Genomic DNA, 25,434 nt, shown 5'->3' on the forward strand with positions numbered 1-25,434 from the left:
ACACCTTCCAAAATGCTGCTGAGACTACTTGCCCCAGCCTCTCTTCCTTTCTCCACACACACCCATCTCCTCCTCCACCACTCTCCCTTGTTCAATTCCTGACACTTTCATTTTTTCTTCCCCCATTGAGCCATGTGGTTGGGTACAAAATGGCAAACAGCAGCAGCAAAAAAATAATTCCAGCACAAATGGCCCATGATGTGTCATAACATAAATATAGAAGCAATTTTGAGAGCACAAAGCTTGAACACAATATCTGCCAGCCTCTGTGTCGTCCAGTAATACATACATAGCTAAAAGTACAGTAATATAATTGCATCTTTTCAGTTATATTAAAACATCATGTTTAATACAGCATCATAAGCAATGTCATTCACTGTCTCGAGCCTTTGGTTTAACTGCATGCATAACCGTATAATACAGCAAGTCAATGGAAAATTACAGTACTGCTGCACAAAATAAGGGGGTTCAATGATTCATCGGCATTATTAGTTAGCATATCCGAGTAACTCACTTAAACCTGTTAGTGCAGCGTATCACAGGTTTTCAGAGATGATTATTTATTTTTAATCCTGATTTTTTCATGTCTCCTGGCATATCAGAGAATTTCTGGGACAAGAGGCGTTCTAATTTGGTATGCACATTTAGGCAGTGCATGTTTCCCCATCCCTTCCATTCTATGTCAGGATACATTTTCTCATTTATCAAGCAGCAAATCTGGCAGAGCCACCTCAGCAGAAAACCTTGCAGTCTCCCTGGCTAGCCTCTAGCCCTCTTGGATAATGTCTTCCTTTGCCTTTTGGGACTCTGCATCAGAGTAATGTGTTCCAAGGCCAGGACTGCCTGCGATGGTGTAACTGGAGTTCTAAATAAGTCCCATATAATGCATCATTTTCCCGCACTCTATCAAACTGTTAAAGTAAAGATTGGCATCAACATAATGATACACATCCTTTTTCTAGGAATCATTTAAAGGCTGCTTACCATCTTGCTCTGGGTGCCAGGTTGTTGGGGAACTATGGTAAACTAATGTGAAAATGGCCACACAAAAAAAAAAAAGAGGGGTTGGGGGAGGGGAAAAGATACGTTTTCTTTTTGGGAGTGCTGAGTTTCCATATCTACTGCATTCACTATGGTTACTGACTGACCTCTGTTTCTTTGAACAGTACCTGCAATAGACATACCTTACTAGAAAGTTCCACTGATGCTTGCTGCCTTATGAATTGGAGCACAAGAGAAAGGACCAGGATACCTGGATCAGCTACAGACTTCTTGTGTGACCCTGGCAAGTTGATAAATCTACTCTGTGCCTCAGTTCCCCATTTGTAAAATAGGGATACTACTTCCTTCACAGGAGTGTTATGAAGATAAAGCCCACTAATGATTGTAAAGCATATAGATACAGTAACTCCTCGCTTAATGTTGTAGTTACGTTCCTGAAAATTGCTACTTTAAGTGAAACGATGTTAAGCGATTCCAATTTCCCCATAAGAACTAATGTAAATGGGGAAGGGCTGGGGTTAGGTTCCAGGGAAATTTTTATTGCCAGACAAAAGATATACACACACACACACACACACACCCTATACAGTATAAGTTTTAAACAATTTAATACTGTACACAGCAATGATGATTGTGAAGCTTGGTTGAGGTGGTGGAGTCAGAGGGTGGGATATTTCCTAGCGAATGCCTTACTGCTAAATGATGAACTAGCACTCGGCTGAGCCCTCAAGGGTTAACACATTGTTGTTCATGTAGCCTCACATTCTATAAGGCAGCACAAATGGAGGGAGGGGAGACAGCATGGCAGAGAGAGACACATCCTGTGTGTGTGTGTGTGTGTGTGTGTGAGAGAGAGACGCGCACTGCCCCTTTAAGTATGCTGACCCCACTCTAAGTACACTGCCTTTTTAAGTAGATCAGCAAGTTGAGACAGCAGCTGCTGCCAGCAAGCTCCCTCCTACTCTGTGGAGATGGGGTAAAGGAGTGGAGGGCAGCAACAGGGGGAGGGGGGACACCCTGACATTAGCACTCCTCTTCTCCCCCTCCCTCCCTTGCACAGCAAGCAGAAGGCTCCCAGGAGCAGCACACAGCAGATGTGGGAGGGACAGCTGAACTGCCCGGCAATTGATAGCCTGCTGGGCGGCTGCCGCACTGGGAACTTCGGGGGGCTTCTGGCCCACCCTGATTCCAAGCCCCCACCAGCTAGCTCCAACGGGCTGCTCTTCCTGCAAGCAGTGGACAAAGCAGGTGGCTGCCAAACAACGTTCTAAGGGAGCATTGCACAACTTTAAACAAGCATGTTCTCTAATTGATCAGCAACGAAACAACGTTAACCGGGACGACTTTAAGTGAGGAGTTACTGTACTATGGTAATGAGGGCCATATAGGTAAGTAATATAAAGAGATAATTTTAAAAACTTATGGTGGAGTCCCAACGAGCCACAAAGAGGGCCTGGATGTGTTAAGATAAGCAATTAATTGAGAGAGTGTGGGACAAAAAGACAGTTCTTTGAAGCTAATCTAAGCAGAGAGAGAGAGATGGTGGGGTGGGATGATGCAAGAAGAAATGCTCACCCTAATAAGAAAGCACACTGTAGGCAACGATGCTCTCCAGCAACAGGCAAGCTGCATCTTTGTGCTTCAGAATATTGAGATTGAGGATATTTTTCACTTTCCCCACATGGTCCCAGTCATTCTCCCACTAATCCAATCCTCAGGACAAGGAGAACTACTTAATCTGTGTCTTATCTGTCTCAGACTTGATCTTTCAATTATTTTGTTATATATTTGTGAATGCTTTGCATGGTTGCTGAAGTTCTGATTGTGTTTAATAAAATTTGTACTGTTTAATAAAGAAGCAGTGGTGTTATTGGTTTCAAAACACAGATGCCAAGGTTTATTTAATAGCATTAAAATGCATAAAACCAGAAGAAGAGATTTCAGGACAGGCACCATTTTTCTGTTGTGTTTGTACCGTGCCTAGAACAATGGCATCCGAATTGCTCATTTGGGACCATAGGCACCTCTGCAATACAGCTAATTGTATAATTCAGGATATATATTCTACCAAAACATAACATGTTGCTGTCTCCTGTTCTCAAAGTGTATGCACAGAACATTTTTGACCATGGCACTTCTGCTGGCAACATTGCTAACAGTGAATTGCACCTTGGGCTATTCAGATTTGGCAGGTAGCCTCTGCACCTCTTCTGTCCAATCATCAGCAATTACTCCTCCTTTAGTCTCAAATTATGTATAAAAACAACATACAGCAGTAATACAAGGAAGATGAGTCCCAGAACAGTCTGTCTATGTCAGACCTTTCCACCTCCCCTTCAGCCTACCAAATGCATGCTCTATAACCATCCTACAGTGGCTTAGGGTATAGTTAACTAGTCTGTCTGTTCCTGTCAGGATTTACAGTAGCTCCTGTATAAGCCAGGGAAACAAGAAGGTGGTGCTGGGTCATCCAGAATAAGTTGGTTCCATTTCTTCATTCATGTCTGGAGTACAGTAGGGGAAGAGAACTTCTTGTTTCATTTTTGTGACTAGTGCTGTATTTCTGAAGATCCTGGTATCACGAACTTTTCTTGACCCATCCAGTGTTAATGCTGGTGAACTGTTGGGTCTTCAAACAAGGCTACAGAACCATGGAGTAATTGAATGGCAAGACCTGGTGAGGGGGAAACAGAATGGGCACACAGGTCCTTTCAGCAGATCCCTATCACAATTGGGATCTTTTCATACACAGTAAAGAGCTCCTGTATTACCTACCTTGATCACATGATGCAGTGTCAAATGCTGAATAGTCTTGTACACACTTTGCATAACAGCTCCAACTGTAGATCTTTCATCACTGAAATGGTTTTCCACTGCTTTGGTAGCAATTGGTGATGGCCAGCTTCCAAATAGTGATTGTCACTCACTTCTGCGTGCTGAGAGGTGCTCTCATTCTGGTCTCTGCATGAGGGCACTGATGAAGCAGGGCCAGTCTGAAGTTTTGAAGCTTTCATCATCCTAAATCTCCAGATTATCAATGCTTTTTGGCTGGAGCAAATAGCAGCATCCCTCCAAAGGCAGTTGATCAAAGAATAGATTTCGTTGGTCTGTGCAGATTCAATTTCTGGGTCCTTCTCTGAATTTCTCAAACAATTTCAAAAATTCTCAGTTACCATGGGTACCACATTGCATGCTTTCAGATATTCCAAGACCCGCTTTTCAGTCTCAGTAATGGACAGGAGCACAGTATATCTCCATCACTGTGACAGAGTTGTTTAGAAATGGCACCTTCATCAGCTAAATTCCAGGATACAATGAGAAGATTTTAGGAATTAGGCCTCTCTTCCCACAATTTCTCTGGCCTCCTGGAAGTATCTCACCATCTGGAGCAAAAATTACTCAGAATGCAGCATGCCTAGGAGCAGTGCAAGGAGCCCTGGCATGTCTATCCATACTGGAATTGATGCAGCACAGCCCTGCTATATGAATATAAGGCCCCAAAGCAACGTATCTTACCACAATGCAACTACAACAATGTGGACACATGCAATCAATGTATTTTACTACACTAATGGAATTCTTGTGTGTAGACAAGTCTTAATGTAAGATAAGACACAATAAGTAAGTAGTCAAATGTTAGAGAGGGAGGGAAGATGAAGGGTAACATATTGTGCAATTACATAGGCTTTCAGTGTGAAAAATATTAATGGCTGTGAATGGTAACTTGTTTTTATATAAATATCAGTAATCCCTCTGCATATCTATGAATGTTTGAGTTTTTTATGGGATTTTCAGGATAATGGCAGATAAGTCTGTATATTCCTCGAGGAGAAAATCAGCATAGTGTGCTGTGTGAATGCCTGTGGTCTTGTCTACAATGGTGATGGCATTAGGGTATCTGTAGTTGCAGGGTTCAGTGAAAAGCAGGCTGCATCTGTACTGTGGTGTTAGCTACCCGTCTCAAGAAAAGACTCCACTGGGGGGAAAGAGCTCTGAAAAGGCTCCAAAATCTTCCTGTTCCTGGCGCCTCTCCTTACCACAGGGGAAAAAGACTTCAGCAAGGGGGGGAGGCCATGGGGAAAGGCTCAGACAGCAGGGAGCTGCTGGAGCCTTTTCCTGTTGCCTTGCCCCAGCCTCAGTCTCCCTGATGCTTGAGCCTTTTCTGGGCTGCATGGACATTAAAATTGCCGTGTAGATGGGGAGGCACTGCTTGAGTGTGTAGAGAGCCAAGTAGGGTATATGCCCTAAGGTTTTGGTGTGTCTTGACTTGTTTATGCAGTGCCTCACCGTACACTGCTGTTTTATACATGTACTTGGATGGTGGACAGTATATGTACTCTACATAGCGATGTAAGTGTAGAGAGAGCCTGTGTGTGATTTTTATGGATAAGGCTGAAGAATATGAGACTCATGTTGGGGGAAACAGGAGACTGTGTGCAAGAGTACAGGAAACTGGGAACATGGGAGGAAAGGAAAGATAGGAGAAAGTAGAGGTTGGTAATGCGGATTAAGTAAGGGGAAAAAAAAACAATATAGGAAAAGAAAAAGGAAGGGGATAGGGAAGAAGAGAAGAGTATAATTTTTTTTATGTTGTACAATATAGACACAAGACAAGAAAAGATAAGAAACATACTACAGGTAAGAAAAATAGCGAATGAAGTGGAGAAGGGAAAAGAGAAAAATGCAAGGGAGACAAAAATTTTAAAAAGCTTTTACTTTATATAATTTTTAGCGTGTCAAGCGATTAAAAAAATTAATCGCAATTAATTGCGTGATTAAAAAAATCTCGATTAATCGCACTGTTTAACAATAATAGAATACCATTTATTTGAATATTTTTGGATGTTTTCTACATTTTCAAATATATTGATTTCAATTATAATACAGAATACAAACTGTACAGGGCTCACATTATATTTATTTTTTATTACAAATATTTGCACTGTAAAAAGCAAAAGAAATAGTATTTTCCAACTCACCTAATACAAGTACTGTAATGCAATCTTTTTATCATGAAAGTTGAACTTACAAATGTAGAATTATGTACAAAAAATAACTGCATTCAGAAATAAAACAATATAAAACTTTAGAGCCTACAAGTCCCCTCAGTCCTATTTCTTGTTCAATCAATCGCCCAGACAAACAAGTTTGTTTATATTTGCAGGAGATAATGCTGCCCACTTCTTGTTCACAATGTCACCTGAAAGTGAGAACAGGTGTTTGCATAGCACTGTCGTAGCCAGTGTCACAAGATATTTTCATGCTCTAAAGTTTTGCATAGTTTTCTTTTTGAGTGCAGTTATGTAACAAAAAAAATCTGCATTTGTAAGTTGCACTTTCACGATAAAGAGATTGCACTACGGTACTTGTATGAGGTGAATTGAAAAATACTATTTTTTATAATTTTTACAGTGCAAATATTTGTAATAAAAATAATATAAAGTGAGCAGTGTACACTTTGTGTTTTATGTTGTAATTGAAATCAATATACTTGAAAATGTAGAAAAACATCCAAAAATATTTAATAAATTTCAATTGGTATTTTGTTTAACAGTGCGATTCAAACCGCGATTAATCGTGATTAATTTTTTTTCATGTTTTGTTTAAAAGATGGAATAAAATGTGCTGATTGGGGGAAAGCACCTGCTTGATTAATAGTTTTAGGGCCAGAAGGAGCCATTATGATCATAGAGTCAGAGTAACACAGGACATAGAATTTCACACAGTGATTCCTGCATCAAGCCCAGCAACTTCTGTTTGAGCAACAGCATATCTTTTAAAAAAGATAGACTGTTTTTAAGTGATCGAGAATCCACCACATACCAAGGCAAATTGTTCCAATGCTTAATTACCTTCACTGTTAAAATATTGCGCCCTATTTCTAGTTGAATTTCTCTTCCTTCAGTTTCCAGCAGTTGAATTCTGTTATGCCTTTGTCTGCTACATTAACAAGGAGCCTTCTATCTGAAATCTTTTCTCAGAGTGTCCCTGAAATATGCCATGTTGGCATTTCATAATCATAGCTTGTTTTTCTGATTAATATTTTTGCAAGGGACAGCCGGGACAGACTGACATTTACTTTCTCATCAATCATTCACCTGAGCTCTTGCTGCTATCATAGAGAGTCAGTTGACCCAGGTCAGTATGTTCTAAGTTCACCATTTACATGTTGCCTGTATTTTAAAGAATCCTTATTGAGGTTGCAGGAACAAACCATCCCGATGTGTAGAAAGAATAGTAAATATGGCAGGCGACCAGCTTGACTTAACAGTGAAATCCTTGCTGATCTTAAACACAAAAAAGAAGCTTACAAGAAGTGGAAGCTTGGACAGATGACCAGGGAGGAGTATAAAAATATTGCTCAGGCATGCAGGAGTGAAATCAGGAAGGCCAAATCACACTTGAAGTTGCAGCTAGCAAGAGATGTTAAAAGTAACAAGAAGGGTTTCTTCAGGTATGTTAGCAACAAGAAGAAAGTCAAGGAAAGTGTGGGCACCTCACTGAATGAGAGAGGCAACCTAGTGACAGAGGATGTGGAAAAAGCTAATGTACTCAATGCTTTTTTTGCCTCTGCCTTCACGAACAAGGTCAGCTCCCAGACTGCTGCACTGGGCAGCACAGCATCGGGAGGAGGTGACCAGCCCTCTGTGGAGAAAGAAGTGGTTCGGGACTATTTAGAAAAGCTGGGTGAGCACAAATCCATGGGGCTGGATGTGCTGCATCCGAGGGTGCTAAAGGAGTTGGCAGATGTGACCGCAGAGCCATTGGCCATTATCTTTGAAAACTCATGACGATCAGGGGAGGTCCCGGATGACTGGAAAAAGACTAATGTAGTGCCCAACTTAAAAAAAAAAGGGGGGGGGGGAGGGCGAAGGAGGAGGATCCGGGGAACTACAGGCCAGTCAGCCTCACCTCAGTCCCTGGAAAAATCATGGAGTAGGTCCTCAAGGAATCAATTCTGAAGCAGTTAGAGGTGAGGAAAGTGATCAGGAACAGTCAGCATGGATTCACCAAAGGCAAGTCATGCCTGACTAATCTAATTGCCTTCTATGAGGAGATAACTGGCTCTGTGGATGAGAGGAAAGCAGTGGATGTGTTATTCCTTGACTTATCAAAGCTTTTGATACGGTCTCCCACAGTATTCTTGCCAGCAAGTTAAAGAAGTTTGGGCTGGATGAATGGACTATATGGTGGATAGAAAGCTGGCTAGATTGTTGGGCTCAACGGGTAGTGATCAATGGCTCCATATGTAGTTGGCAGCCTGTATCAAGTGGAGTGCCCCAAGGGTCGGTCCTGACGCCGATTTTGTTCAATGTCTTCATTAATGATCTGGATGATGGCATGGACTGCACTCTCAGCAAGTTTGCAGATGACACTAAACTGGGAGGAGTGGTAGATACGCTGGAGGGTAGGGATAGGCTACAGAGGGACCTAGACAAATTAGAGGACTGGGCCAGAAGAAACCTGATGAGGTTCAACAAGGACAAGTGCAGAGTCCTGCGCTTAGGACAGAAGAATCCCATGCACTGCTACAGACTAGGGACCAAATGGCTAGGCAGCAGTTCTGCAGAAAAGGACCTAGGGGTTACAGTGGACAAGAAGCTGGATATGAGTCGACAGTGTGCCCTTGTTGCCAAGAAGGCTAATGGCATTTTGGTCTGTATAAGTAGGGGCACTGCCAGCAGATGGAGGACATGATCTTTCCCTCTATTCGACATTGGTGAGGCTGCATCTGGAGTACTATGTCCAGTTTTGGGCCCCACACTACAAGAAGGATGTGGAAAAATTGGAGAGAGTCCAGCGGAGGGCAAGAAAAATGATTAGGGGGTTGGAACACATGACTTATGAGGAGAGGCTGAGGGAACTGGGATTGTGTAGTCTGCAGAAGAGAAGAATGAGGGGGGATTTGATAGCTGCTTTCAGCTACCTGAAAGTGGGTTCCAAAGAGGATGGATCTAGACTGTTCTCAGTGGTAGCAGATGACAGAACAAGGAGTAATGGTCTCAAGTTGCAGTGGGGGAGATTTAGGTTGGATATTAGTAAACACTTTTTCACTAAGAGGGTGGTGAAGCACTGGAATGGGTTACCTAGGGAAGTGGTGGAATCTCCTTCCTTAGAGATTTTTAAGGTCAGGCTTGACAAAGCCCTGGCTGGGATGATTTAGTTGGGATTTGGTCCTGCTTTGAACAGGGGGTTGGACTAGATGACTTCCTGAGGTCCCTTCCAACCCTGATATTCTATGATTCTGTTTTCTGGGTGATTTGCTTAAACATGACTGATCATGACCATAGTTCATCCAGATTACCACAAATACACACACAGCCTCTGGTTAAACGTCCAGAGTACATAGTTGTGTCAGCGTTCAAGTGCAATTTCAGCACTCTCAGTAAATTTCCATACATCCTGTCTGATGCTAAGAGAATCCTGCTCCCAGAAACCTCTAGCAGATTCAGAATTACCAGGCTTTACCAGTCTCGTGTTATCCACCACAATTCGTAATACTTTAGCACCATCCGAACAGTCCCCCACTCGATATCCAGTTACTAAAGCTTACCAAATTACAGCAATCACACCAATTATACCTATTAATTATTGGGCCATTGTCTCCTTTTTAAGTTAAAATGTCATTTTGCCATCTTCAGTTGTATAATCTGGCAATTCAATTTTAAAGTGTCCCTCTAAGACTTGCCTTTTCTTATGCTGTTTACATATTTGATACCCAATACAGATGCACGGGAAAAATAACACTGTTATTCCAAGAGTCCAAAATACAATTATCCATTCAGTCCCTCCACTCTGTTCCATGACATACTATATCATACCAGGCACACATTTGAGATTCTCTATCCTTTACAGCTTTTTCAATAACCTTGTGTTTTCAAGTAAGTGCACATTTTACAAGGCCTGTCATCTGTTCTATCTGATTTAATGTCCTCTGATACGTTTGTATTTCCATGCCCTGCTCTGTATCATTCCCTCCACTTTCTTCCAAATTTGGTGGCATCAGTCTGGGGTGAGTTATATATGTTTTGATTACCTGGGAGTGCCATTGGTACTGTTCATATTGGAAGTTAATTATTTTCCTACACGCACACCACATTACTCGTTCCAGGGTCCAGGTTTTTTATCGTTACGTTACCTTTTTGTTCCTGGTGCCAACATAAATTTTGATTTTACTTAATACAATCCCCACCAACTTCTTTTCCATTGCAAGTTGATAGTAAGGTTCTCTCCTTTCCATTCTAAATTCATATTTCCCTTTTCAATTAGTGTTTCCCATTCCCATTGGGCTCCTGTTATTCTTTTCCATCCTTCTCCAGGGATCTACCACAATCCATTTCCTTCTGGCACTATTTCATAGTATCTCATCTCATTTCCCCAAGCACTAGAATATGTAACTGGGTTATACCTCTTGCACCTTTCCATTGGCTATTCCTGAAAGGATGAGAATACATTGGTGTAGTGTATGCTTTTGCATTTTCACCTTCCAGGTATCTTTGAACATGTTGTTAACGTAAGATAATATTTTAATGCCCAATTCAATACTCTTGGCCAATTACCTTTACTACTTTGTTCTATGATATCTTTCCGTTGTTCTCCTAATATTTCCTGTGCTTCCATACAAACTCCCCCCTAGGATAAACCAATATGAATGTTCTTTACTTGTTTAACAATTTCCGGAACAGCCTTTCCCAGTAATTTACTTAATTCTATTACTGACTGGTCTAATTTTTAATCTACTACCTCCCATTGTCTCCCTATGTTGGCCGCCTTAGCCAGTTGTTCAAAGGTCCTGCTCACTCTTTCCCTTAAAATAGAGAGACACCAGGTATTTCCTAATCCCAAACCAGTGTTAAATGTTTCCCACGTAGCATCCCTTTAAATCATTCCTCTTCTTTTTAAATCCCAAGACCAATATGTTTTATACCCAGCAGTCCACTTGGAACAGTTTGGATAGTAACTATCTATAACCCACTCCTCAGGAAATAAAATCAAAATAATCTCAAATCTGGACCCATTTTGTATACATCTGCAACCATAATCACGATCTGGGATCAGCCATTCCATTTGTTCAGGAGTAAAAGTTGTAACTGTCCAGTGTTCTTTCATCTGTTGGGTTATATTAGTCCAAGTTCGTCCAGTTCTATGTTGTTGACCTCCAATGTAAACTGTTTCAAGGCATGTACGTGTTCATGGGGACATCTCTGTCTAGATATTTCCCATCCTTTAAATCAAGTCCCATTATGGTGTCCCTGTATCATGACCCTTCGTTCCCAAACTCCCATTCAGAAGTGTTCATTACCATATCCTAATGAACCAGGGTGGATTTGATTTAAATCAAATTGATTTAAATCATGATTTAAATCACTGGTCAGGAAGACTCGATTTAATCATGGATTTCTACATAAAAGTGCATTCTTGTTAGTTGTTACCAACCTGAAGATCCTGCATGTTCAGACATGTTCCTTTTATCATCTTCAACGCAGCTTCCTCCTGAGAAGGAACATGCTTCGTCGGCTACTCCGAGACCTCAGTCCTAGGACCAATCCTATTCAACTTATTCATAAATGATCTGGAGAAAGCGGTAAAAAGTGAGGTGGCAAAGTTTGCAGATGATACTAAACTGCTAACGATAGTTAAGACCAAAGCAGACTGTGAAGAACTTCAAAAAGATCCCACAAAACTAAGTGATTGGGCAACAAAATGGCAAATGAAATTTAATGTGGATAAATGTAAAGTAATGCACATTGGAAAAAATAACCCCAACTATACATACAATACGATGGGGGCTAATTTAGCTGCAACGAATCAGGAAAAAGATGTTTGAGTCATTGTGGATAGTTCTCTGAAGACATCCATGCAGTGTGCAGAGGCGGTCAAAAAAACAAACAGGATGTTAGGAATCATTAAAAAGGTGATAGAGAATAAGATGGAGAATATCTTATTGCCCTTATATAAATCCACAGTACTTCCACATCTTGAATACTGCGTACAGATAGGGTCTCGTCTCAAAAAAGATATACTGGCAGTAGAAAAGGTTCAGAGAAGGGCAACTAAACTGATTAGGGGTTTGGAACGGGTCCCATAGGAGGAGAGATTAAAGAAGCTAGGTCTTTTCAGCTTGGAAAACAGGAAACTAAGGGGGGATATGATGGAGGTATATAAAATCATGAGTGATGTGGGGAAAGTAGATAAGGAAAAGTTATTTACTTATTCCCATAATACAAGAACTACGGGTCACCAAATGAAATTAATAGGCAGCAGGTTTAAAACAAATAAAAGGAAGTTCTTCTTCACACAGCACACAGTCAACTTGTGGAACTCCTTACCTGAGGAGGTTGTGAAGGCTAGAACTATAACAGCGTTTAAAAGAGAACTGGATAAATTCATGGTGGTTAAGTCCATTAATGGCTATTAGCCAGGATGAGTAAGGAATGGTGTCCCTAGACTCTGTCAGAGGGTGGAGATGGATGGCGGCAGCAGAGATCACTTGATCATTACCTGTTCGGTTCACTCCCTCTGGGGCACCTGGTATTGGCTACTGTCGGTAGACAGGATACTGGGCTAGATGGACCTTTGGTCTGACCCAGTACGGCTGTTCTTATGTTCTTATGTTGTTTAATTCGGGCAACCAGGCCTTGCATTTCTTTGTTGCACTGTTTGCATTTTGCACACATGCCTGTCTTACCCACAGGTAGAGGAACTTCATTAAAATATTCCCAAACTGGGTCTCTTTTATGGCCTGCGGCCATTATAGGTTTTCCCTTCTAGTGAGAGAATGGTATGGTAGATCTCAAATCAATGAAGACTACAGTCAGAAAGACCTCAAGACTTCTGGAATATGCTGCTCAAACAGTTTCACTTTTGTTTCTACTGCCTGTCCCTCCCTTCTCACATTTATCTCCAGACCTCTTCTCCTTGTCCAGATCTATTCCGCCCCCAACAATCTTCTATTCACTGAACTTTTTGAAACTTTGCACTTTTAGAGAGAGGTAAGGGATTGACTCTGTGTACACAAATTTGCAGAGGAACAATAGAGTTGAGATCTGTTATTTCTCACCTCTATTTATTTTATTTATATATTTTAAAACATTTTTGCTGTTAACAAGCATGTTATCTCTGGAGACACAAATCCACAGTTTGAGAACTGCAAACCTAAGCATCTCTGATGTTCTCTTCTAGACTGAGCACTGAGTCCCATTGGGTAGATAGAAAGAGTAACCTAAATAATCTATACAGAAGCCCCTGGAACCCAATAAGATTGGGTCCCTAATCCATGAACTATTGGAACTCATTTACAAAACTTTTCTTAAACATTACATGACTCATACTCAAACATTGTCTCATACTATAGAATTAGAATTTATAATCCCTATTCCATGATGAGATTTTTTTGAGCTATAATGTATCTTAATTATAACTAGCTTTAGATAGGTTTTTCCCTCAAAAAGCATTTTATCAAAAAAAGAAAATCCGATTTAAATAAAAAAAATCATTGATTTTTATCCACCCTGTCAGGGTACTTACAGAATTTATCCACAGCCAAGCAACCGGTGTTCCTATCTGTGTCATATGTCACCACAGCAACACTTACCCTCACACCATTTTACAAGCGCTTTAACGGTGCCTAATGCATCTATTTGTATTTCAAAAAGTTGGGAGACCATATTTTGCTTGGCATTTTTTCTTCTACTTATGTTTTCCATGCCCTGAAATGTACAATCTAATTTGGTCAGAGTGTCTCCAAACATCTCCTTGTGGAGTGGCTACTCAGACCGCCATGGGGCTAGCTACATACTTAACAGGGAATGGTCTGCTCCATCTTGGTTTCTTCTTTCCTTTCGTCACCAATTCCCTAAGCATCACCTTGTCTCCTATTTTCCATTGATACCCCATTTGTCTCTTCTGCTCTTCTTTGTCTATACTGATTTTCTTCTGCCCAAATTTCTTCTATTGTTTGTACCAAGTTTGCCACCCATTCCAGCATTTGCCTGCTTGGTATTACCAAAACTTCTGGGGTTCTCATAGCCATGCCTGTCATTAACTCAAAAGGGGTGTACTTGCTTCCTGCTTGTCCCAGAGCTCTCATGATCATCAAAATAGCAGGGAAAAGCTGTGTCCACAGAGCCTTACCTGTAGTTTGAGCTGTATTATTGGAGGTAGAGATCACTTCAACCCAGCCTGAGAAGTTACCTGTTATGACTAAGCAATATTCCTTTCCTGTGGGAGTTCTTTTTAGAGGTCCAATGTAATCCATTTGCACTCACATGGACCTGTAGTATCAGGCTGATGTCTCACTACCCTCTCTTTTCGGCTTTTGGTTTGTGCTCTAATTAATCCCCAAAACTTTTGACAAAAATCTTCAATCTGAATTCTCATTCCTGGCCACCACATTGCTCTTTTCACTTGCACTAATATTCTTTTTCGCCCAAAATGTCCTTGTTCATGAGTAAATCTAATTATTTCTTCCCTACTCCGCTTTTAGGTACCCACCTTTCCTGTTGTCCCTGTTTTGCTACTGTCATCTCGTCTTCTTTCTTTACTTCCCATTTTCCTTCCACTCCTGCTATATTCTGCTCTACCAATTCCCAGTCCTCTTTCCCATATTGTACAAAAATACTTTGTTTTGTAGATTGTTGGCTGTCTGATTTCCCCTTTGGGTCATCTTGTATACTATCCGACCTTACTCTGTCCCCCCACTTGAGATCAGGTCACCACTTCAGTCTCACCTTTTCCTAGATTCAACTCAGCAACTTGTGCTTTTTTAGTATCCTTCCATGTTGGATGGGGTGCTGTGTGCTTTAACATGCTTAATTTCTGTAGAACCTGTTCATTGTCTGATTATTTTAATAATTGTTTCCCACTGCTTCCAATATGAGAGCTCTTTATCCCCCTGTTTTTCCCATATGGGAGCCCACATGGCCATTCCAAATGAGATCCACCCCCTATGATAGGGATTGGAAATGCCTGGAACTCTTCGGGAGAAAGGCCTACTTCTCTGCCACATTGCAGTTTAGAATTGCAAATTATCAAGCTTTAATGGTGAAATATGACTGTCAATTATATAAAGCTCAACACCTTTATTGATCAACTCCCAAAGTCACACTGTGACCCATTCCGAGCTATTATCCATGAAGGACAAGTAGTAGCCAAAACAGTGCTCCAGTCAGCCCCTGATGCAGCCGACAAGCAGACTGGTCCATCTCCACTGCAGTCGTTATGCGGCGAGTGTTTTGGTTACACCTATTTGGCTTCCTTAAGGAAGTGCAGATAACAGTTGAAGACCTTCCCTTTGAAGGCACCAAATTGTTCTCTGAAAAGACTGATGCGTTCTTCTGTGCCCTTAAAGATTCCAGGGCCACTCTCACTAATTAGGAATCTTTACTCCTGGACAAAAGAGAACATAAATCCCCCACTTCACAATTCCCAACCCAATGTTTTTACAAGCCTCTGAGAGAGAAGTCAAGATTTTCCACACATAAGACATTATGCCCACAGCCTTCCACATTGCAACTATCTACCTCAAAACATCAGTTTTGATATGTTGGTTGAGGCGTCAACAGACCACTTTTCTCAGCCGCTGTAGCTGACCAACCCGTCACACCCATTTGGCTACCGACTTGCCCCATTTCACAGCACCTGGGAACGTATAACATCAAACTGATGTGTCCTGGAAATCATCCACAATGGGTACTCCATTCACTTTAACTCCCTTCCCCATCCCTCTTCAGGGACCCTTCTCGTGAGTGTTTACTAAAGAAATAGATCACGTGCTCTTGTTAGGGGCTATAGAACCAGTATCTCAACATCTACAAGGCAAAGGTTTTTACTCTCATTTTTTCCTGATACCCAAGAAGAAGGGAGATCTATACTAGACCTCAGAGCACTCACAAGTTCGTCAAGGCTCAAAAATTCAAGATGATCACTCTAGCAGTGATTATTTCAGCTTTGGAACAGGGAGACTGGTTTTCAGCCCTTGACCTTATTTTCATATTTCAATCTTACCATTCCTCAGATTTTCCCTAGGACAGGGCCACTACCAGTACAGAGTACTCCCCTTTGGGCTATCATCAGCTCCCAGAGTATTGTCCAAAATCCTCTCTGTAGAGGCAGCTCACCTTCGTTCCCTGTGAATCATGATCTTACCCCTATCTGGATGACTGCTTCCTCGGGGCTTGCTCCTTTGACGAAACTCTCCTGGTTATCAAAACCGCAATAGACCTGTTCATGGAACTGAGTCTACAGGTCAATGTCCAAAAATCAACCTTTTCCCCTGTACAACGCTTAGAGTTTGTAGGGGCTGACCTCGATTTGTTACAGGCCAAAGAACTCCTGCCACAACACAGGTTCCACACCTTGGCCATGCTCATAGAAACAGTACAAACCAGCCCTCAAATATCAGACATACACTGCCTCCACATCCTGGGGCATATGACAGCAGGCACAGAGGTGATATCTCATGCCAGACTTCAACTGCAGTGTGTCAGATGTGGTTCAGCTCAGTCTACCGACTGAACAGAGACAGAGTAGACATAGCTCTGTCACTACCCACCAAGGTCAAAAACTCCCTGGACTGGTGGAAAAATCCAGCAGATGTTTGCAAGGGCATTCCCTTTTCACAAACTTTCCCATCGTTACTATTTACCACTGACTCATCCCTCATAGGATGGGGCGCACATTTAAACCACCTAAAAACACTAGGCAAATGGTCATCCATGGAGATGTCCTGCCACATCAACCTCCTTGAACTGAGGGCAGTCAGGAATGCCTGTACCCATTTCCTCCCACTGATTAAGAGAACACAAACAAGAGTCTTAGCAGACAACATAGCATGTATATATTATATAAATTGGCAGGGAGGAACCAGGTCATCCTCCCTCTGCTCAGAAGCACTAAAGTTATGGAACTGGTGCAGTTCCCATCACACTATCTATCTTCCAGAAGTACAAAACTCAATAGTGGCCAATTGCAGTTACAAATTCCCACACAACCATGAATGGGAGATTAAACCCAGCAGTGCTTCGTGACCTATTCAGAAGTGTGGAACACTGACCACAGACCTGTTCACCACTTACCTGAACAAGAAATGTCCACACTATTGCTCCAGAGCAGGGATAGGTCAGCACTCCTTGGGAAAATGCTCTTCTTCTTCTGTGGGACAAGGACCTTCTCTATATCTTTCCTCTGTTTCTCCTAGTGTCGAAAGTCCGATTAAAAATAAAAAGAGAAGGAGCATACATCAAACTGATTGCTCCCACCTGGATGAGACAGACTTTGTGTCATTACCTTTCACAACTGGTGACATGCCCATCAATCTCTCTCCAACCAACTCCACACCTCCTATTGCAGAACGAAGGACGCACTCTACATCCCAACCTGAGGATACTTCACCTCAAGGCTTGGTTCCTTCATGGTTCCAGCTCATAGAAAGCTCCTGCTCGAAGGAAGTACAGAAAATGTTACTACACAGTAGAAAATCCACCACATGCCATACTTACCTGCAAAAGTGATCCAGGTTTCAGGTTTGGTGTAATTCCCAACAAATTTCCCTGACATCTGCTACTCTCCCAGTGGTCCTAGACTGTATACGGACTCTAAAAAAAATCATGGCTATCTCTCAGTTCACTCAAAGTTCACCTAGCAGCTATAGCACCTTTCAGCGACAAGTAGAGAGATACTCATTGCTCTCACACCCAAACATAAAATGATTCTTCAGGGTATAGTAAACCTTTTTCACCAACCCTGACATCCCACCTCTACATGGGAGCTGAACCTAGTGTTGAAAGGTATGACTAGACCTCTCTCTTAACCTGTGGCTACTTGTTTGCTCAAATATCTGTCGATGAAAACGGCATTCCTGGTGGCTATCACCTCAGCAAGGAGAACAGGGGAAATAGCGGCTCTTATGGCACATTTCCTCCCTTCTCCTTTCCCCCTCCCTCCCCCAACACACACACACACACACACACACACACACACACACAATATATTCTTTTGGGACTAGGTCACACTTGGACTGCATCTGAAGTTCAACCTCAACGTGACCTGCCCTTTTCACATAAACCAATTGATTCACCTTCCGACCTTTTACCCCAAGCCTCACTCTGATAACAGGGAGGATGTACTACACATACTAGATGTTACAAGAGCCCTGGCCTTTTTACCTGGATAGGACGAAGACATTTAGAAAGTCTCCTAGCTTTTCCTTTCTGTTGCAGAGAGATCCAAAGACTCAGCAGTATCAGCCTAGAGACTCTCCAAATGGGTCTCAAACTGCATTAGATCAGGTTTGCAACATAACACCTCCATCTGGTATTCGCACTCATTCCATGAGGTTGGTCTCCTCCATCACCTTCCTCAAGAATGTCCCTATCTCAGAAATCTGTAGAGCAGCAACCTGGTTTGTCCATATATTTGCAGAACATTATAAAATTACTGGGGACTCTGCTTCCCATCCCATCTTTGGTTCTACGGTATTGTAATCCGTAACTGATTCGACTCCGAAGCCCCAGCCCTCCAATGGGGATACTGCTCAGGAGTCGCCTACAATGAAGCACCCAGAGAGATACACCTCTACCCCGATATAATGCGACCTGATATAACACAAATTCTCATATAACGTGGTAAAGCAGCACTCCATGGGGGCGGGGCTGCGCACTCCGGCGGATCAAAGCAAGTTCGCTATAACGCGGTTTCACCTATAACGCGGTAAGATTTATTGGCTCCCGAGGACAGCGTTATATCGAGGTAGAGGTGTACTACTTGAAGAAGAAGAGAAAGTTGCTCACCTTGTGCAGTAATTATGGTTCTTTGAGATATATCCCCCTATGGTTTCTCCACAACCCATCCTCCTCCCCTCTACTTCGGAGTTCTTTCGAGGACTCTGTGGTAGAGAAGGAACTCAGGAGGGTTTGCCTAAGGGACAGCGCACGTGCAGGCCAAACTGACACTGCTACCAAAAAGCTCTCCGATCAGCAGTGCAGGGACACAAGCACACCTACAGTTGGACACCCACATGGGGACACATCTTGAAGAACCATTGTTACTGCACAAGGTGAACGACTTTCTCTTCACACATGCTTATTAGTTTGGCAGCTAAATTATCTGCAGGTTCCATCTGTGCTGAGAATGCTCAAGCCCATGATTGCAGGGGCTGAACAGGACTTTCTGTGCAATTGCTCCTCCCAATGGTCAGGGGGCTACCATGGGACTGAGATCTTAATGCTCCACAACCAGGGGGGGTCCAGCAAGCAAGAAGAGAAAGAAGGATCAGCTTGATTGGAATGCAGAGGGGTGGAGGACAAAGACAGCAGGGGGAATAGACTGGCTGCGAAGGGGAGACTGGGGAATGAATGCTGTTGGGGGCGGGGCAGGGCGGAGAGACGGACTACAAAAGGGTATATGCTAAGATCAGGGACAGAAGGTGTCAAGTGATAGGAACACTGGGAAATAAAGGTCTGTCATCACTAAAGGGACCTCCTTTCTAGAACTTAGGGTAGAATTCAGGATTTTTGAGTCTCAACTGTTTGCTAGTAGGTTTTACAGCTATTTGCTAAGGGTGTTTATCACTCTACTATTGTTGGTTCACACAGAGCATAAACACCTATTGCTGCTACCAGTTACTCTATTAGGTCAAGTAGTAAAAGTTCTGTGCTGTGGATCTAAAGGTTCCAACCTTGCTGATGATACGCTCGAGGGGTCAGTATGGTTTCTCATGATAGAAGTTTTGTTTTTTAAGTTTGCAGTGTTAAACTAAGAAATTTATATTAAAATTAATTGAAAAGCATTATGGTTGCGAAGTCACACCCTCTAATAGGAAATATCAGAATTAAGATTGCTCATGCAAATCTTAATTCAACCCCTGTGTGTATATGCATTATGATACAGTCTTTAATTACAGGATCATGTAATTTTTTCCACAGGATCCCTCCATCATTTATTGCACAGGGTGAGCCTCCTCTGGGAATGGACCAGGGTTGTGTAGTGAATGAAATTGTTGTCTATAGCACCCTGGCCTCATTTGTTACAGAAGTTGGAAGGTGTACAGTGAATGAGGCAGTGGATTGCAGGAAGACTAAAGGATGGTCGTACGGTTTAGTCATTGGATTCTATTCTTGTCTCTGCCATGGAGTTCCTGTGTAATTAAATTAAGGCTTTTCACAGGTGGTCACTAATTATGTGTCCTTCATTTTCTAGGTGCCCAACTTGAGATCCTGGGGTCTCATTTACACATGTGGTAAGCACTTGCAGCTGAAGTCCATGGGAGCTGTGCTTTGAACATATCAAGTGCTATAAAAATGCTAAGTATTGTGATTGATGTACCAGGCTCTGGGTGTCTCAAATTGAGCACCCAAAATGAATGGATACCTTTTGTCCTTAATTTCTCTGAACCTCAGTTCCTGATCTGTAGAATGGCAATTATAATACCTCCCTACCTGACAGCAGTTGGTGAAGATACATTGTGAAGCACTCAGTGATGAGCGCTATAGAAAAGCCCATGAGGAAATTAATAATTCTGTATTCAAAGCATAGTTTAATTAATGTGCAGTAAATAAGGTCTGGGGCCACACATTAAATGAGGATGAAAAGAATCCATTCAGTGAGCACTGTCCATCCTGTGCACTGAATGAGGCAGGCATTTTGTGGGACAAATAGTATGTGATCATGTAATTAAAGACTGTGGCATAACACATATGTACAAAGAGGATAGACTGAGGTTACAGAGGCAATCTTAAGTCTGGCTTTTCCCAACTTTTGAATGCTTGACTGTGCAATGTGATCTTTCTTTTAATGTAGTTCTCCACCCCACCCTGTTTATATGTAATATTTGGGATATCATGAAAACTTTTCCTTCTATCTAGATACTTAAATGGCTCATAATAGCTGAGCCTCTCCTAGCTATTTAAAAAAGCCATTTAAAATAGAAATAATAGTAACAAATTCCCTCGCTGTTCCTTCCCAGGGAAATACTTTGCTCTGTTCTTAAGGATGTTTGCTTGTGTGTAAGTGGTTGTTTTTGTGTCTGCATGATGAAATTGAGGTTGAAGAAACAGGTTCTGAACACAGTGGGTATGTCTACACAGCAATTAAACACCCACGGTTGCACCAGGTCAGCTGACTCGGGCTCACAGGGCTGCAAAATTGTGGTTTAGATGGTTTGGGCTTGGGCTGGGGCCTGAGTTCTGGGACCCTGTGAGCAGGGAGGTCCCAGAGCCTGTTCCCTCCTCTTCCCCCTCCCCCCCCATTAGATCTAATGTTTACACAGCACTTTTACAGCCCTGCAGCCTGAGCCCTGCTGCCCAAGTCAGCTGTAGTCATTCTTATCTCTTGCCAGAGTGAGTTGCATAGTTTGGGTCCAGTTTTTTTGAGAATTCTGTCTTTCGCATTCACAAGCCTTCCCCCATAGTTGGCAGCTTAATTGTCTTAGTTCTGATTACTTCTGTTGTGGGAACGCATGGTCATGGAAGGTGGGGCAATCTGTTATGTTGCTGTGACCAATCCTGTAGGGGGCTTTGAATATCAGAATGGAGACCTTGATCCAGATTCTGAATTCAGTGGAGATTCAGTGCAGAAAATGGAGATGTTTTCATGGTGTCCTGTGTTGCTGTGCACACAAGTTGCTGCATTTTGTACCAACTGGAGTTTTTTCAGGTCATGTGATTTCATTCCTAGATATGGATAGCAGTAATCAAGCTTGATGGTCGTGAGTGCCTGGATCACTGAGTTTTATTGCATGCAGTACAGTCTTTTGTCCAGTCACAGAAGAAAGTGGGCTTTTTTTCCCCAACATGTCTCTCTGGACACCCAGTAAGAGGAGTCCAAGAGAACCTCCATGGATATGGGTAAGAAATAGGGTTGTCAAGCGATTAAAAAAGATGAATCGCACTGTTAAACAATATTAGAATACCATTTATTTAAATATTTTTGGATATTTTCTACATTTTCAAATATATTGATTTCAGTTACAACACAGAATACACAGTGTACAGTGCTCACTTTATATTTATTTTTATTACAAATATTTGCACTGTAAAAACAAAAGAAATAGTATATTTAAATTCACCTAATACAAGTACTGTAGGGCTCTTTATAATGAAAGTTGAACTTACAAATGTAGAATTGTGAACAAAAAAATAACTGCATTCAAAAATAAAAATGTAAAACTTTAGAACCTACTAGTCCACTCAGTCCTACTTCAGCCAATCACTCAGATTGGTTTGGTTACAATTTGCAGGAGATAATTTGCCCACGTCTTGTTTACAATGTCACCTGAAAGTGAGAACAGGCATTCACATGACACTGTTGTAGCCAGCATCACAAGGTATTTACGTGCCAGATGAGCTCAAGATTCGTATGTCCCTTCATGCTTCAACCACCATTCCAGAATACATGTGTCCATGCTGATGATGGGTTCTGCTCGATAACGATCCAAAGCAGAGCGGACCGACGCATGTTCATTTTCATCATCTGAGTCAGATGCCACCAGCAGAAGGTGGATTTTCTTTTTTGGTGGTTCGGGTTCTGTAGTTTCCGCATCGGAGTGTTGCTCTTTTAAGACATCTGAAAGCATTCTCCACACCTTATCCCTCTCAGATTTTGGAAGGCACTTCAGATTCTTAAACCTTGGGTCGAATGCTGTATCTATCCTTAGAAATCTCACATTGGTACCTTCTTTGCATTTTGTCAAATCTTCTGTGAGAGTGTTCTTAAAACGAACATGGGCTGGGTCATCATCCGAGACTGCTATAACATGAAATGGGTAAAACAGAACAGGAGACATACAATTCTCCCCGAAGGAGTTCAGTTGCAAATTTAATGAACGCATTATTTTTTTAATGAGCATCATCAGCATGGAAGCAGGTCAGCTTCTGGAATGGTGGCCAACGCATGAAGGAGCATATGAAAGTTTAGCATATCTGGCACGTGGCTACAAAGTGCCATGCGAACGCCTGTTCTCGCTTTCAGGTGACATTGTAAATAAGAAGCAGTCAGCAGTATCTCCCGTAAATGTAAACAATCTTGTTTGTCTTAGCAATTGGTTGAACAAGAAGTAGGACTGAGTAGACTTGTAGGCTCTAAAGTTTTATATCATTTTGTTTTTGAGTGCAGTTATGTAACAAAAAAAATCTACATTTGTAATTTACACTTTCACAATAAAGAAATTGCACAGATGTATTTGTATGAGGTGAATAGAAAAATACTGTTTCTTTTGTTTATCATTTTTACGGTGTGAATATTTGTAATAAAAAATAATATAAAATGAACACTGTACACTTCGTATTCTGTGTTGTAATAGAAATCAATATATTTATTTGAAAATGTAGAAAAACATCCAAAAATATTTAATAAATTTCAATTGGTGTTCTATTGTTTAACAGTGCGATTAATCACAATTAATTTTTTTAGTTAATCGCATGAGTTAACTGCGATTAATCAACAGCCCTAGTAAGAAGTAACACTGAAAAAGAATAATAAAATACTGACTTGAGTCTTGCAACATGTCTGTTACTGTAATAACATCTGGTAGTTACAATATACGTTATGTTTCAGAACTTCCAGGAGCTGGAGAGAGACAACTGAATTACGTTATAATGTAGCAGGCAGAATAGACTAAAGAGCAGGGGACTTGGAGTCAAGATTCCTGTGTTCTATTCCCAGCTTTACCCCGATTTGCTCTATGACCTTCGACAAGTCTCTTCCCATTTCTGCCTCCGTTTTCCCATCTGTAAAATGGGGAAATTAATCCTTCTTTGTGGCACTTTTTAAGCACTTCAGTGCTTTGAGTTGGTTGCATGAAAAGCACTATTTTATTATTTATTTAATGTAAAATAGTTTTAGGATTGGCGTGTTAGATGTCTTAGACAAGTTATATGTATTCAAGTCAGCAGGACCTGATGAATACATCCTAGAATACTGAAGGAGCTGACTGATGGTTGAAATATCTCCTTAGTGATTATCTTTGAAAACTCATGGAAGATGGGAGAGATTCCAGAGGACTGGAAGAGGGCAAATATAGCGTCAATCTATAAAAAGGGGAATAAGGACAAGCTACGGAATTACAGACCATTCATCTTCAGTACCTGGAAAGATAATGGAACAAATAATCAAGTAATCAATTTGCAAACACCTAGAAGATAATAAAGTGATAAGTAACAGTCGACATGGATTTGTCAAGAACAAATCATGTCAAACCAACCTAATAGCTTTCTTTGACAGAGTAATAAGCCTAATGAATAGGGCGGATGTGGTAGATGTAGTGTATCTTCACTTTACTGAGATTGTTGTTACTGTCTTGCTAGACCTTCTCATAAACAAACTAGCAAAATACAGCATAGATGAAGCTGTTATAAGGTGGGTGCCTAACTGGTTGAAAACCCAATCCCAGAGAGTAGTTATCAGCAGTTCACAGTCAAGCTGGAAGCACATATTGAGTGGGGTCCTGCAGTGATCGGTCCTAGGTCCAATATCTTTGTAAATTATTTAGATAATGGCAGAGAGAGTACACTTATAAAGTTTACGGATGATACCAAGCTGGGAGGGGTTGCAAGAGCTTTGGAGGGTATGATTAAAATTCAAAATGGTCTGAAGTAAATAGGATGAAATTCAATAAGGACAAATGTAAAGTACTCCAATTAGGAAGGAACAATCAATTGTACACATACAAAATGGGAAATGACCGCCTACTAAGGAGTACTGCAGAAAGGGATCTGGGGGTTATAGTGGATCACAAGATAAATATGAGTGAACTGTATAACACTTGCAAAAAAAGCAAACATAATTCTAGGGTGTATTAGCAGGAGAGTTGTAAGCAAGACAGATAAGTAATTCTTCCACTCTGCTCCATGCTGATGAGGTCTTAGCTGAAATATTGTGTTGAGTTCTGGGTGCCACATTTCAGGAAAGATGTGGACAAATTGGAGAAAGTCCAGAGGAGAGCAACAAAAATGATTAAAGGCCTAGAAAACATGACTTATGAGGAAAGATTGAAAAAACTGAGTTTGTTTAGTCTGGAAAAGAGAAGACTGAGAGGGGACATAACAGTTTTCAAGTACATAAAAGGGTGGTGTTACATGGAGGAGCGTGAAAAATTGTTAACTTCTGAGGATAGGATAAGAAGCGATGGGCTTAAATTGCAGCAAGGGAGGTTTAGGTTGGATATTAGGAAAAACTTCCTAACTGTCAGGGTAGTTAAGCACTGGAACAAATTGCCTAGGGAGGTTGTGGAATCTCTATCATTGGAGGTTTCTAAGAGCAGTTTAGACAAACACCTGTCAGGAATGGTCTAGTTCAGTGGTTTTCAACCTGTGGTCCATGGACCCCTGGGGTCCGCAGACTGTCTAAGTTTTCCAAAGGGGTTTCACCTCCTTTTGAAATTTTTTAGGGGTCCGTAAATGAAAAAAGGTTGAAAATCATTGGTTTAGTTGTTATGTA

The 25,434-nt window shown here is 41.5% G+C and overlaps 1 protein-coding gene across 5 annotated transcripts in view; it reads left to right on the forward strand.

Annotated features, from left to right (window-relative positions):
• Positions 1–25,434, forward strand: part of ING4 (inhibitor of growth family member 4) — a 41,177-nt gene that overhangs the window by 10,245 nt on the left and 5,498 nt on the right. The window contains exons 2-3 of one of the 5 annotated variants that reach the window (XM_054041840.1): positions 7,055–7,140; positions 20,200–20,239. The exons of 2 other annotated variants lie outside the window; for them this stretch is intronic. Coding sequence is in view for 1 of the 3 variants with exons in the window: in XM_054041832.1 (XP_053897807.1) it covers positions 1,219–1,285 (67 nt within the window). In the remaining 2 variants the exon portion in view is untranslated. Of the gene's footprint in view, positions 1–1,166; positions 1,286–7,054; positions 7,141–20,199; positions 20,240–25,434 lie in introns of all 5 variants that reach the window. 2 more of the 5 variants (XM_054041850.1, XM_054041832.1) reach the window with 2 other exon arrangements.

This window comes from Malaclemys terrapin, chromosome 1, assembly GCF_027887155.1.
Source record: "Malaclemys terrapin pileata isolate rMalTer1 chromosome 1, rMalTer1.hap1, whole genome shotgun sequence".
Classification (NCBI taxonomy): domain Eukaryota; kingdom Metazoa; phylum Chordata; order Testudines; family Emydidae; genus Malaclemys; species Malaclemys terrapin.